At 31.0% G+C, this 14820-nt stretch overlaps 2 protein-coding genes across 2 annotated transcripts in view; one reads left to right on the forward strand and one right to left on the reverse strand.

Moving 5' to 3' along the window:
- The first annotated feature begins 1692 nt into the window (after nucleotides 1–1692).
- On the forward strand, nucleotides 1693–5688 carry LOC129975314 (uncharacterized protein K02A2.6-like). Its single transcript, XM_056088368.1, has 2 exons — nucleotides 1693–2017; nucleotides 2600–5688. The coding sequence occupies exons 1-2, from the start codon at nucleotides 1693–1695 to the stop codon at nucleotides 5686–5688; spliced, it is 3414 nt and encodes a 1137-aa protein (XP_055944343.1).
- A 6291-nt stretch (nucleotides 5689–11979) lies between these two features.
- The window catches only part of LOC129974948 (uncharacterized), a 41099-nt gene continuing 38258 nt past the window's right edge, over nucleotides 11980–14820 (reverse strand). The window contains exons 7-8 of the mRNA XM_056087765.1: nucleotides 14141–14251; nucleotides 11980–13110 (exon numbers count right to left, since the gene is read on the reverse strand). Of these exons, the coding sequence (XP_055943740.1) occupies nucleotides 13052–13110; nucleotides 14141–14251 (170 nt within the window). The 3' untranslated portion in view covers nucleotides 11980–13051. The remainder of the gene's footprint in view (nucleotides 13111–14140; nucleotides 14252–14820) is intronic.

Below are 14820 nucleotides of genomic sequence, written 5' to 3' on the forward strand. Positions count from 1 at the left end.
AATTCTGTTGATATTACCGAATCCTGCAATTTAAAAGGAATAATTGAATAATTCAATATTTATAGTATTTCGTTTGACAGACTTTATTTTTAACAATAATTGCATTTATTAATTTTTCAATCCAGGAGTTTCGGGCAAGATCTATGTGCCTATGAAATTGTAAGACCTCGGATTCATCCCCAAAGAATGGGCCCAATTCTTTCTCTCAATAGTTCTAGTACTAACAGCGAATTTTAATAAAATGTCACTAATTTTTTTGGAATTTTATAAGTAAATTATTTATTTAAAAAATAATAAATAGGTTTAATTGAGTAGGAAACGGAAAAAATTAAGTTGAATTTTTCAACTCATGCTACGTATTTGATTTGTATAAAATGACCTGTTGTTTCCGTGTAGCTGGGATGTTCCTAATTTCTGCCTAATTTTCGCAAAAAAAAAAAAAAAAAAAAAAAAAAAAAGAGAATATCCTAAATTTTAATTAAATAATTCATTTGTACCATATTAAAAAAAAAAGATAAATATAGTTATTTTGCAAATAATGATAAAACGAATTCTATTCCTCAGCTTTTCTAAACGTGGAATATATCCAACTTAATATGAAAATGGGCATAAATTGGAAGAAAAAATAATGAATTAAATTGTAAAATGTGTATTAAATTAAATGTCTTCTGGCTTTTGAAATTTTTAAACCATTAATTGAGTGATTATTTCTAAATTTATTTTGTTTTATTTTGCAAGTACCATCATTCATTTACTTAGCCAGCATTCTATATTTCATATCAGAGTTCCGAAATATTTGAGACTGAAAATTCATTTAAGATATGTAATAATTTTTACTTATACATAAAAAAATAATATGAAAATAATAAAAAGGAGTTAGAATTTATAAAAAGAATGAATCTACTTTCTAAGGAATTCTTTTTCAATATTTCACAATATGTATAATATGGTCATTTACATTTAACAAAAAAAAAGAAGAAAAAAAAAAGAGTAAATTGACTGCAAACCTTTCTCTCACTGACATTCGGTATAAGTCAAGACTGTTCCGCATTTCGGAAAGCTTATCAGCCACTTTTGTTTATTTATATGTAACTAAAATTTAAAAAAAAAAGTATTGCAGGTTCAATTAAAAGATTCATAATTATAATATTTATATTAGCGAAATAATGTAATAATTTTACTGTTATTTAATTCCTAAAAGTATATAGCATTGCGAGACACAAACACCACATTTAGCTATGTCCTACACGATACCGATTTTTAAACGTTTTCTATGAAACAGGACTAAAAATTTACAACAGACATTTAAAAAAAATGCAGAATTTATTTTAAAATATAAGAATGTTAATTTGAAGGTATTTTAGTTTTGATAGTAAATACTTTATAATAAATGGAGTTATATATTTTTTTAATATAGTTTAAGTGCGTTTCTTTTTGTTATGTATCTGGCAACAGCCAGATTAGAGAAAGGAACTGTTATGTATCTGGCAACAGCCAGATTATAAAAGAACCTTCCAGGCTGTGTGACGCGCGCCTGCTTTTTTGCCTTTTTGTTTCCCGTAGTTCTTAGTTTTGTACTTGTTCGGTGTAGTTGTTGTTATGCTCGTTCGGGCCTGTGCATCTTAATACTAATAAATGTTCTTTGCGTGTATGTAAAACGAATCGTATCGTCTCTCGGTCTACCTAGCATACATGACAAAAGAGTTGGCGACGAGGATGGGATCTTCGAACATTAGTTTTGAATCTTATGATGCGTCTGTGGAAGACTGGTCCAGTTATGTGGAACGTTTAGAATCTTACTTCGTTGTTAATGGGATCGAAGATAAAATGAAAGTCCCTGCTATTTTAAGCCTTATGGGAGCAACAACGTATAAATTGTTAAAGAATCTAGCCACTCCCAACATTCCTTCTGAATTGACTTATCAAGATATCGTAAAATTACTTTCGGAACATTTGAATCCTAAACCACTGGAGATGACAGAACGGTTTCGTTTCTACAAGAGGAAGCAATTTGAAGGTGAGTCCATTGCAAATTATTGTGCCGAATTTCAAAAACTGTCGATACACTGTAACTTTGGGAACAATTTAAGTACGATGCTTCGTGATAAATTGGTGATGGGTCTCAAAAACGAAAATATACAGAAAAAGCTGTTAGCAGAGGATAAGTTAACATACGAAAAAGCTAAGAGCATTGCATTCGCAATGGAATCTGCTCAGAGAGATGTGCGTGAAATTCAGAATCAAATGGTATCGATAAAAAAATTACATAGTTCGCAAGATAAAACTATCAAAAAAGATTTTTCTAAATTTAAGAAATCTGAACCTACAAAGAAGTTTGATAAATCTCGGAAATGTTACAGATGTGATAGTACTCAACATTTAGCTCACGAATGTAAGCACAAGAACACTCAGTGTAGGAATTGCTTAAAGAACGGGCATTTGGCAAAAGTCTGCCGCTCAAAACGTAACGAAACAGTTAAACAAATAGAATCTTGTTCTGAAACTGTACCAGTTAATAGCGTTAAATCACCACAACATGCAAGGGATAAGATTTTATTAGAAATTTTTGTTGAAGGGAATAAGTGTTTATTTGAATTAGATACTGGTGCTGCTATTAGTTGTATGAATGTGAATGAATTTAAGAAACTTTGTCCGGATGTAGCCATTAAGCCTACCAAATTATTGCTTAGGAATTTCGATAATTCTATGATAACAGCAGCTGGCCAAGCAGTGGTGCAAATTCAATACAAAGATCAAATTAATACAGAAACTATTTATTTGGTACATGCAAAAGTAAATGCAGTTTTTGGTCGTGAATGGTTGAGAAATTTCCAATTAGACTGGAGCTCAATTAAAGCAGTTCGGGTTGGAAATTGTAATTCTCGAACCAATAAATTAAATATCTTGCTTCAAAAGTATGAGAACATTTTTTCTCCGGGTATCGGGAAACTGGAAAAGTTTTGTTGCCGTCTTCAAATGAAACCTAATTACAAACCGGTATTTTTTAAACCTCGACCAGTACCATTTGCTTTAAAAGAAAGAATAGAAACTGAACTTAAGAGGTTAGTTGCAGAAGACATCATTGAGCCGGTGACATATAGTGAGTGGGCTACACCAATTGTTCCTGTTATCAAGCAGAATGGGAACCTACGAATCTGTGGTGATTATAAGGTGACTATCAACCCGGGACTAAAAATTGAGCAATATCCGTTACCCCGTATCGAGGACATTTTTGCTGAACTGGCAGGAGGGGAGTTCTTTACTAAAATCGACTTATCTGAGGCATACCTTCAAATGTTAGTTGATGAGCGGGACCGACATCTATTGACGATCAATACTCACAAGGGTTTGTTCCGTTACAAGAGAATGAATTATGGTATAGCCTTAGCTCCGGCAGTGTGGCAGAGAGCCATTGAACAAGTTTTATCAGGCATCGCGGGGGTACACGTATTTTTAGACGATATTACCGTAACGGGGAGAAATGATCAAGAGCATTTTGAAAGGTTAGAATTAGTATTACAGAGACTAGAAGAATATGGTCTCAGAGTAAATAAGCGGAAAAGTGAATTTTTTAAGAAATCTGTGAATTATTGTGGTCATACAATTGATAAATTTGGCCTCCACAAAACACAAGAAAAAATTGATGCAATTACGAAGGTACCAGTTCCAAAAACTGTATCTGATTTGAAGAGTTTTTTGGGGTTAGTCAATTACTACGGAAAATTTATTCCCAACTTATCTACTCGTGTCGCTCCTTTCAATAAATTACTGCAGAAAGGTACTAAATTTTTGTGGACTGCAGAATGTGAAAAAGCTTTCAAGGCATTGAAACAAGAAATTGCTTCAGACCGAATTTTATGCCATTATGATCCTAAGTTACCTCTTGTATTACAAACTGATGCATCACCAGTTGGAATAGGAGCAGTTTTAAGTCACATTATGCCAGATGGTTCAGAAAAACCAGCAATGTTTGCATCAAGGTCATTGACTAAAACGGAACGTAATTATTCGCAGATAGACAAGGAAGCATTGAGTATCGTATGGGGAGTAAAGAGATTTTATCAATATTTATTTGGTCGACATTTTGATCTCGTAACCGATCATAAACCCCTAGTATCAATTTTCGCACCTAATCGTAGTTTACCATGTCTATCAGCAACACGAATGGTTCATTATGCACTTTTTCTCCAAGCATTCAGTTATACAATCAAGTATCGAAACACAAAGAATCATGGCAATGCAGATGCACTTTCACGGTTACCACTAGCAGTTGACAAGGGCTGTGAGTACTTGACTGAAGCAGACGTGACAAATATTTCGCAAGTTGAATTAATGCCTGTTACAGCAACCGACATAGCTAGAGCTACTAAAACTGATAGGAAATTGTTCGAACTGTATGAAAGTTTAAAATCTGGAACTGAATTACCTGTGCCTTGGAAAGGTAGAGAATCTGAATTTTCATTGCAAAATGGATGCATAATGTATGGTCATAGAGTATGCATTCCTGAAAAGTACCAGAATCAAGTTTTGGAAGAACTTCATGTTGGACATCCTGGAATTGTCAAAATGAAGGCCTTAGCTAGAAGCTACTGCTATTGGCAAGGTATGGATGCCAGTATAGCCAATTTTGTTCAGAACTGTTCAGCTTGTATCGCAACGAGGAACGAACCAGCAAGGATAAATCGACATCCGTGGGAATGGCCAAATGGACCTTGGCAAAAGATACACGTTGACTACGCTGGTCCTTTTATGGGTAAAATGTTTTTTGTAGTCTCTGATGCATATTCGAAGTGGATAGAAGTCATTCCGATGAAAAATATTACAGCTAGTTTTACAATTCATCATCTTCGTATTCTTTTTGCTCATTATGGAATTCCCTTAACTTTGGTTAGTGATAACGGCGCAAGTTTTACTAGTTACGAATTTCGACATTTTTTGAAACTGAATAATATTAAACATATAACTTCAGCACCTTACCATCCTGCTTCGAACGGACAGGCAGAAAGAATAGTGCAGTTGTTCAAAGCTTCGTTGAAATCCAGTAGAGGTGATTCTGGAGATCTAAATGTGAAATTACAAAGATTTTTATTACAGTATAGAATAACTCCACATTCACTCACGGGAGAAACTCCGAGTGCCTTGTTTTTGAAGAGATGTATTCGCACTAGGCTTGATCTTTTTAAACCAAATTTGAGAGACAAAGTTGTTCAGAAACAGAGTTCGAGACTTAACACAGAATCTATCTTGCGTGAGTTTCAGGAAGGGGAGAAAGTAGCCGTAAGAAATTATTCCGGACCTAACAAATGGAAAATTGGAACAATTATAAACCGAGATGGAACTTTGAGTTATAGCATACAAGTTGGAAATGAAATTTGGAAGAGACACGTAGATCAAATAAGGAAATGTGGGAAGTCGATTGAATTATCCCAAGCTGATACTGAAATTCCAATTTACGATAAAGAATTGAATTTTCCAGATGAGCCAGTATCCGATGATGTTGCTGAATCGGAACCGCCTGCACCTGTACCTGAAGTTGTCCCTGAACCTAAGGATGTACCTGTATCTGCCACTCCAAGTGATGAGATGCCACCTGGGCCTGTACCAGATGCTTCCGGAAAGCCGAAAACTGATGTACCACTCCGACGCTCAAACCGAATCAGGAGACCTCCAGAGAGACTGGTCCTGTGACTCTATATTTTGTCGGGGAGGAACTGTTATGTATCTGGCAACAGCCAGATTAGAGAAAGGAACTGTTATGTATCTGGCAACAGCCAGATTATAAAAGAACCTTCCAGGCTGTGTGACGCGCGCCTGCTTTTTTGCCTTTTTGTTTCCCGTAGTTCTTAGTTTTGTACTTGTTCGGTGTAGTTGTTGTTATGCTCGTTCGGGCCTGTGCATCTTAATACTAATAAATGTTCTTTGCGTGTATGTAAAACGAATCGTATCGTCTCTCGGTCTACCTAGCATACATGACACTTTTATTTAAACTTTCTCTAAAAAATAAGATACAATTTCAATAAAAATAATACGTAGACAATACAATCTAGAATATACATGACTGACAATCGAAAGGCTGATTGCAACTCTTATTCAATAATTTTTTTCTTCCTTTACTTTCAGAAATTTCGATTCCATTTTTTTAATCTTTAGTTTAAATTGATTGAGACAGTAAGCATTATTGTTATTTTCTTGAAATGACTTTTTTGCAAATACGATTATAAGATTATATTTTTTGAGTCTAATGATTTCAGTTCTGTTTTACATATATCTAGAACACTTTGTAGAAAGGAGGGGAGGGGGGGGAGTAGAAGAAATGTTGTGTTAAATTGGTAATTTATTTAATTCCATTTAAATTAAAAATATTTTAAAGAAAATAAATTTATTGCAAAAAGAATAAATAAATATTTCTAATGTGAGCTAATCTACGCTACCCGAGCAATTGCTTTTGTAATTTGGTCATGTTAATGGGCTGCGAACCACAAGGTCCCAGGTTCTATCCTCGCGCATCACAATTTGCCACAGAACATTATAATTTTTCCAGTTAAGTTCCGAAATCCACGAAACTTTAATAAATGAAGAATTTTTTCTGTGCCAACCATAATATTGATGATATATAAACAAAAGTATTTATATATGCGTGATTGCGTTATGCTAGCATTTAGATTCTCTGTTATGCATTAAAAAATATTTACATTTAGATGAATTTCTGTGCATCACCCAAAATGCTTTTAAAAATCCATGAAGAGAAATTGATCAATAGCAATTTATTTAAAATATTCCTTTTATTTTTAAAAGAGCTTAAAAATAAGCTATAAATATGTTTTTAAAAACTTGGGCAATCACTCAGAATAGCGGAATTCTCATGCTAATCAGGCACAAAAAATTTAATTATGCGAATATCAAATCGTTTCAATCTAAAAAAAATAGTGAGTAAGGTGTTTATATCCATTTAAGGAAATAGCATATGAATCTCCAGAAACTTGTTTGAAAAACAAATAAATATTTTTCTGTGGAGACTTGAGTGCGAAAGAAATCGTATTTTCGTACAATAAGACAAGGCGCGCATTGCTTCCAGCAATAGGACCTGGCTGTTTGTGAAATGGGAAACTCTCTGCATGTGATCAATAGGTTCCGCCATCCAAGAACATGAATCAATATATGAGGGACTTTCCCTATGCATAATTGAATTCTTATTTGAGAGCTTACATTGGACAGATCGCATCGATTATTACTTTCTATTGTGATCCAAGACCTGTAATCGAAATATCACCAGTTAGATCGTATCAAGGAATTGAAGCACACTCCTCTTTGAAAAGTATTGATCACTGGTATTTGTGAATTTTTGATATTGCTTACGTAATAACAGCTCTTAAAATATTTGTTATCCCTACAACTGACGGAATGCCAAATAAACAGGAATTTTATTAGAACGAAATGCTCCGCTACTCTTCTGAACAAAATGAAAATCCAATTAAAGTTTATGTTCGGTAAATATCATAATCTAAATCTGTTAATAGACATTTAGCAGACGATTAATTTTCAGACATTTTATAAACTGCTATTATTTTTATTTCAATTAAAATATTATTAAAAAGTAAAAGAAAACGATTTTTTCTTAGATAAACATATTTTATTAATATTATTTCGTTTATTTTTTGTATAATAACTAATGATCAATTGTAAACCTTTTGGAATCTGGCAATTTTTGTAAGATATGCTGTTAAGTTGAAAGAATAAACAAGCCGATGGAATTCTAAATGGCTTGGAGTATTATTTTAGTTTTAAGAATTTAAGATGCTGTGCAAGCTAAGAAGCTTAAGAAAACTGGTAGTTTTCTAGAAAGCATGCAACAGTTTAGTTTTACATAGACAGATAAATAACGAAGGAATCTATTGAGAGCATGGTTGTTTCACTGTAGGAATGATACTTCATATTGAAAAAAACATGCAATTAATGTATAGCGCGGTTGCCTAATCGTAAGATCTCGGTTTCATCACACAATGTCACTAAAATGCGTTGTATATGTGGAGCTAGTGCATTTTAAATTCTGACCTCGCGGATTTTGGAGAGTGGGACTCCAACTCCAGTGTCATCTTTCTTGATCTGAATGGAATTCAATATTATGGATTTTGTTCCAAAGTATCCCTAATGTTACTTTCAAACAGGATGATAATGTAACTTAATTCCATTTTTGTCATACACGTATCACTGAATGGTCGCGCAAATCCATTGGGAAAACCCCAATTGGCCACTGAAAGGTTTCTAATTCCAGTTTGAAGATAAACTGCAATTGAAGGAAAGAGAAAAGTTAATAATAACATGAATTGTATTAATATCGTTGATTGAGTAATCAATATATAACGTACGAAAATAAACATTTTTAACTTTCTTTTACATTCTTATAAGTAGTTAAGTTTTATTTTAAAATGTTGGAAAAACTACATATGTACAATTTCAATAAAGTACATTGTATAATATTAGTATGATTTATGATTAGCATGATATTAGTTTGATTATTTGGTGATTGTTGGGACGACGCTTGGACATCTTCCAGCTGTTAAAGATAGCATCCCTGAAAAGGAGAGCAGTCTTTCTGAAAGAGGCAGTGATTTGCCGGTTTATTTCAAGTTTTTATTATTATTATATGTGCGACATATTGCCTAAATTCAGAAATTTGTTCCTACCACATCTATGTAAAAAGAATATTATATATTATGTATATATAACCATGAAACTGATGGCTGAAAAATTTGCAGAAGTTGCAAAATTGATGCTCAAATACATACATTGTCAAAAAAGAATAAATAAAAAAAAAGCAATTTTGCTTTGTGACGTTTTTTGTCAAGTAATTATTAAATAATTTGTATCATGATAACAAAAATGTTTCATATTTTATTTCACCCGAGTCTATAAATTTTGTGGGATTTACAATTAAGGAGCATGAGGGTTAATATATCCATCCCCTTAATATATAAATTCTGTTTTGCTAATTTTAGATAATAAAAAAATTATTTTTCCTTGCATGTAAATATAAAAATCTTCTTTTAATATGTTATTATTTTGAATAATGTTAAATTGTTCATTTACTTTCCATGTATTACAAACCCGTAATGTTGCTTCCCAGCACGGTTAGTTCAATTACTGGAAGGATCGTTTACGATCAGCTCCGTTGGGTGCCGTGTCAGTGATCTCAGAGCTTGGCGACAAAATAGATATTACTGGAAACTTCCAGCATTTTAGCAATTGAGTCAATAGGAACCTATATACGCCTGTCTGGTCCAGAACCTTCTCTGCCCGTCTCCCTGGAACTATAGAAGGTCGGCAGTCTCAAGCTGCAGTCAGTGAATAGTGGAAAGAGATAGGCTGAATATTTAGATCAGTCGGACGAAGCTCAAACGTTTGTTGAATTGAGCTGTGTGCCGAGTTCTGGTGTTTAAGTGGAAGCAGAATCAAGTCTTATGAGGAATAATAGCCAGTCGTGTAGTAATGAATCGGCAGTTGCATACAGGTAAAGCGAGGAGACAGTGGAGAATTACAGACGTTTGGCGAGACCGTAGAGTAAAGCTGCGCCGATTCCCTCCTTCTCATGAATTCTGTTTGGCCACTTTGTGTGCTGTGGTAATTAAACTACTGATTACTACTCGTGAACTACTGTTGTAGTATACAACAGTATATTACGCGTGTTCGTATTGGCTGTGTATTTGTCCTCTTTGTATTAGTGTCTTCGTGTTTAATACTTTGTCGTGTGTTACTAAAGGACTGTCGATTGTGTTTTATTTCATGGACCAACAAATCATAAAGAACTGAGAATTTCTGTAACATATGCTTTTTTCACTCCATCAAACCATATACCATTATAACTAGCACAAGTGCTATTCCCCGAATCTTGAATATACGTTCAGGGAAAATTATAGGGAATCTTTTCCTTTCCAGATTTGAGTGGCAACCCTGTTATAAGTTCATAATGGGAGGGGAAAAAAAAAAAAAAAAAAAAAAAACACCTGTCGAAATCGTAATTCTTTCTATTATTTTAAAGATATAAAATCATAATTTTTTCTATTATTTTAAACATATAAAATCATGAATTATATTTATTATCATGTATATAAAAATTAATTTTTAAGATTTTTTAGTTAACCAAATTTTTCTTTTTATATAATTTTTAAAATACATAAATATACATACTTAAAATTTTAAGAAATTTCTCGGATCATTAACAGTGAAGTAGGGGTGGGCTATGACGGAACTTCATCATCGCGATATATCGTTCAACACATATCGATATTTTTCGATATATCGTAATATCATTATTTATTTATAGCTATTATAAGTTATAAATAGCATCTCTTAACATATTGATTGATCAGAACGACTCCAAATAAAAGGCAGTTTCAATATTTGGGAGGTTTTAATTTATCTAGTATAAATATTCGTTTTCTTTTGAATAAAAATAGTTAGAAAATAAATGATTTAAAACCCCCAAAATGACATGCTTAAAACAAGTATTTTTATATATTAAAATATGATAGTATTTATAAAAATATTAACAATAAATTATGTATAAAGGTCAATAAAAATGAAGAGCAACAAAAATAAACACTAACCAGTAACCAAAACGAAATCGAAAACGCAAATTAATTGTGAATATCGATTTATTGAATCACGATTTATCGTGAATCATTATTAATGGTAAAGATAAGGTCAGATAGATATTTTTCGAAAAATCGATTTTTTACCCCTTCGATAAATTGAAAATCAACACAGTCCTACTGTGAACTAATAAAAATATTATATATGCAAATTGACAATAACAACAACAACAAAAAGCATTATATTTGGTTGTTTTAGTGGCAACTGTTAGCTTTCAACAGTTCTATTAGCAGTAAAGTATCTAATAAATGTAAAAAGGAGAACAGCAAACGAAACACTAATTTCTTTCTTACACTGCAAAATGAACTGTTCTATTTTAATAATAAAATGTATTAAACTTGTTATTTGAACTCCAGTATTATTAAGTTAAAGTTTTTGTTCCCCTTTTTCCTCTCTCTTAAGATAATTATTTTCTTTAAAAAATATTTCATACTTTGAAATATCAATTTTTTTAAAACTTTAAAATATAAATAAAAATGATATGTGTTGAACTAATTTATGATTCTTGAAATAGTGACTCATTAATTATATTTTAATATATTTAATATAAAGTGAGTATATAATATAAATATCTGCTACAAATAAAAAAAGCTTTACAAAAATTTAAAAACAAATACTTACAGATGGTTTAAGTAAAGATATTAATGAATAATATCTGATTTTTATTAATAAATAAAATTTTCCATTACTTCATCAGAAATTTCAATACAACTTTTCAACTAAAGTATGATTTTTACTTAAATACTCACAACTATATCAAATTGATCAATTCAGTATCTTTTAATCAATTAAAAATTATTTCAAGTAATAAAGAAACCTTTAAAAAGTGTAGATAAATATATATATTAATGTTTTAAAATACCAACAGTGCTATAAAGATGATTCAGAAATGCTCTATCATAAAATTTGAAACCTTCAACACAAACTTATCAATTAAAACAAATTTAAAAATAAAAATAATTTATTAAAAAATTATTTTAAAATGTTTTTTAAAATATGAATAGTCCAAAGAATAAAAAGTGCCACAAAAAAGTAACGATTTGTATTAAATGAAAGCTTAAATACAGAGAATGGGGCTTATCAAAAAGGAACAACTATACTACAAATGTATGTTTAACCAAAGAATATCTAAATGAATCAAGCACTAAATATCTTTTGCTATCATTTAATCAGTTTTAAAAGAACGATACAAATAAATGAAATTTATAAATGTTATTATTAATTTATATTATTTATAAATGATACAAGAAATTTATAAATGTTATGATTATATATATGACAAATTACTTATATTAATGAATAATTGTAAATAAGAAACAATAAAAGCATCAAAATTAGGCATTCTACAAAATAAGAACTCAAAACATTATGAACCAAATCAAATAAATAATTACTTAAAAGAATTTATTAGTTAAAATTTTTTTTCTATAAAAGTTTTAGACAGAACTTAATGTTTTGAGTTTCACACAATACTAAATTTGGGTTCCATCTATCAGAAAGAAATCAACAAATCACAAATTAACACTGTGTAAGCAAACAATACTTTGATTTTGAGTAAAAACATAGCAATAAAAAAGCTGTTTAATCCAATTAAATAACTAATAATAAAATTCACTTTAATTTTGAAGCTGACTAAAAGAAAAAAAAATAAAGATCATTCATTAAATTCAACTGAATGACTGAAATTGGAGCGATAAGCAAAAATTCAAAGCCATTCTATTTTTTTCACATACAATTAACAGATGTAAAATAAGTTTAAAAAAAGGTACCTTTAAAAAATAATCACTAGTATATTATAAATATGTTTTATATGCATATATAATACAGAAGAATTACAAATGTCACAGACATTCATAGTAAATGCAAGTGCAAAAATCAAATATTTATCTTACTAGTATATGATTGATAAAACTTAGGAACACACACATAAATACACAGATAAGTTTGCAGAAACACTGGTGATATAAAGTCTTATGTTGATGAATGATAACTAAAACAATAACCATTCATTAAGTTTTTACTTTAATAAGTGACATTTTAAAATTATCCAAGAATGCAATATGTGTTTACATAACAAATAAAATATTTTCATCATAATATTCTTAAATATATAAAAATATTTCAATATTTTTTGTAAAAATAAATCAAGAGTTGTAAAAAAAATTTACATAAAAAATCCTCTACATCATCATTATAAAAATTTGAACTGGTAAAATGAATCACATTTAACTGGAGTACATGCAATTTAAAAAATATATTCTATATAATTTTCTTGGGAATATTTAAATCAAAATTATCATCACCAGAGCAAATAAAATATGAAGGAGGGAAATGCAAACACGAAAAATTAAGTACACATCTTGGATAAGATCATGCATCTGTTTGAGAGCCAAAAATTTCATCATTTGGCATCAGAACCAGTTGAATCATCCAGTTTTTTATCTCCAATTCTGTCATTGCCTGTAGAAAAATGGGGAGAAATAATTAATTCTGAAAAGCTAGCTGATGATATTTTTCCAAAATTAGATAATCAATAATCCAGTAATGTAAAACAGATAATCAGAAGGTAATTTTGTTTACTGACCGCAGGGCCACAAGTGTAACTCTCCTTGAGAATATGTTACTACTTATCACTCTGGGGATATAATCAAAACCAGATGCTGTTACTAAGGGTGTAAGGTCCCACTCCTCTGTCCCCAAAGATAAAGGTTCCAAACTAACCAAGAGGGTAAATGTCCTGTGATATCCAAGGGGAGGAAACCAGGAGGGGGATGAAGATGAAGATGGATAGACAAATAAGAACAGGAATACGAGAGCAAAGGTCGCATGGTTTGCTATCAACTAATGCAACTTGTTTTTATTTTGAGACTCATCTAGTTAAACCATTTATATAAATATAATAATCTAGAATAGGATTTCTTTGCTGAATTTATTTTCTTAAAACTTTCAAATTTTTCAAAACAAACATCATGATTGAGCAAGAAAATTTAGCTACAGCGAATGCTCAGTCCTAGGACAAAAAGTGAAGCCAGCCATTTTGGAGAGCTAGTCTGAAAGAAACTTATGAAGGGAACTTTAGCAAGGAATACCTGGGGGTTACCTAAGGTGATACAAAAACTATATTGAGAAAAAGAGTGCCGACAGGACTGGTCTCCGGCCCAGCTTCAGGTTTTAATTGAATTGGATATAGAAAAAGTCACTCTATTTTAATGTGTTTTTTGGTATTAAAATTAATGATTAGATACCACGAATTTCATACTGGGAGCTGTTTAAACTTGTAAATAGAGTTAAAAAAAATCTTTTTTTATACTATCTGTGCATATTTATATTGTTCAAAACTTCCTCTTAGAATATTATACTACCAATAAATATCATTTATGGGGGGGGGGGGGAAACCGGCTGCACTATTTTCAATAACTTAATATCGCTGCCTTTCGGCCACAATGTTCCACGCCAGCCGTACTCCAGGGTTCAGTTCTCGTAGAATTACCTTGGCTTCCTTCACTGCCAGCCGTACTCCAGGGTTCAGTTCTCGTAGAATTACCTTGGCTTCCTTCACTGCCTTTCGTAACTCGAGACCTCTTCCGACATTTCTTTTCTTCTGTTCAGATAGAAAATAGAAAAGTAACCATACAATACCAAGAAATAAAATTTATACAGACATTATCACTTATAAGTTAATACTATCTAAACAAGCACATTTAGCAAACACCAAGTATGAACAATTTTTTAAGTTCAAACTGCAGAAGAAATGATTTAAATCAGGTTTCATACCACAAAGCAATGTTGGTTACATATTGCTTATAGTATACAACAGAATATTTGAATAACTGGGAATCGTAGGCATATCTACTATTTCTATTATTATTATTAATGCTATTGAATTTGAATACTATAAATTTATTTAATAAAGGAAAAAATACAAGAACTACATGATATAGAATTAATTGTTATATTATTTTTTAAACTTGCTCTTAATTATAACAATTATGTGTATTCAAAAAACATATATTTAATATCATGAGAAGGCATGTATCTAATATTATGTGAAAATAAATGTATTAATATAATCAGATAACATAATTGATATAATATAATTAAAATAATCAGATGCATTATTAAGAATTATATTCTTTATAATTTAAAAAAATTATTAAATCAGAAATATTA

The sequence above is a fragment of the Argiope bruennichi genome, chromosome 7 (genome assembly GCF_947563725.1).
Source record: "Argiope bruennichi chromosome 7, qqArgBrue1.1, whole genome shotgun sequence".
NCBI lineage: Eukaryota > Metazoa > Arthropoda > Arachnida > Araneae > Araneidae > Argiope > Argiope bruennichi.

Coding starts and splice junctions, on each gene's coding strand:
- LOC129975314 (XM_056088368.1), top strand. CDS start 1,693: ATGACAAAAGAGTTGGCGACGAGGATGGGATCTTCGAACATTAGTTTT. Junction 2,018..2,599: donor CAAGAGGAAGCAATTTGAAG/GTGAGTCCATTG, acceptor TATTTGAATTAG/ATACTGGTGCTGCTATTAGT.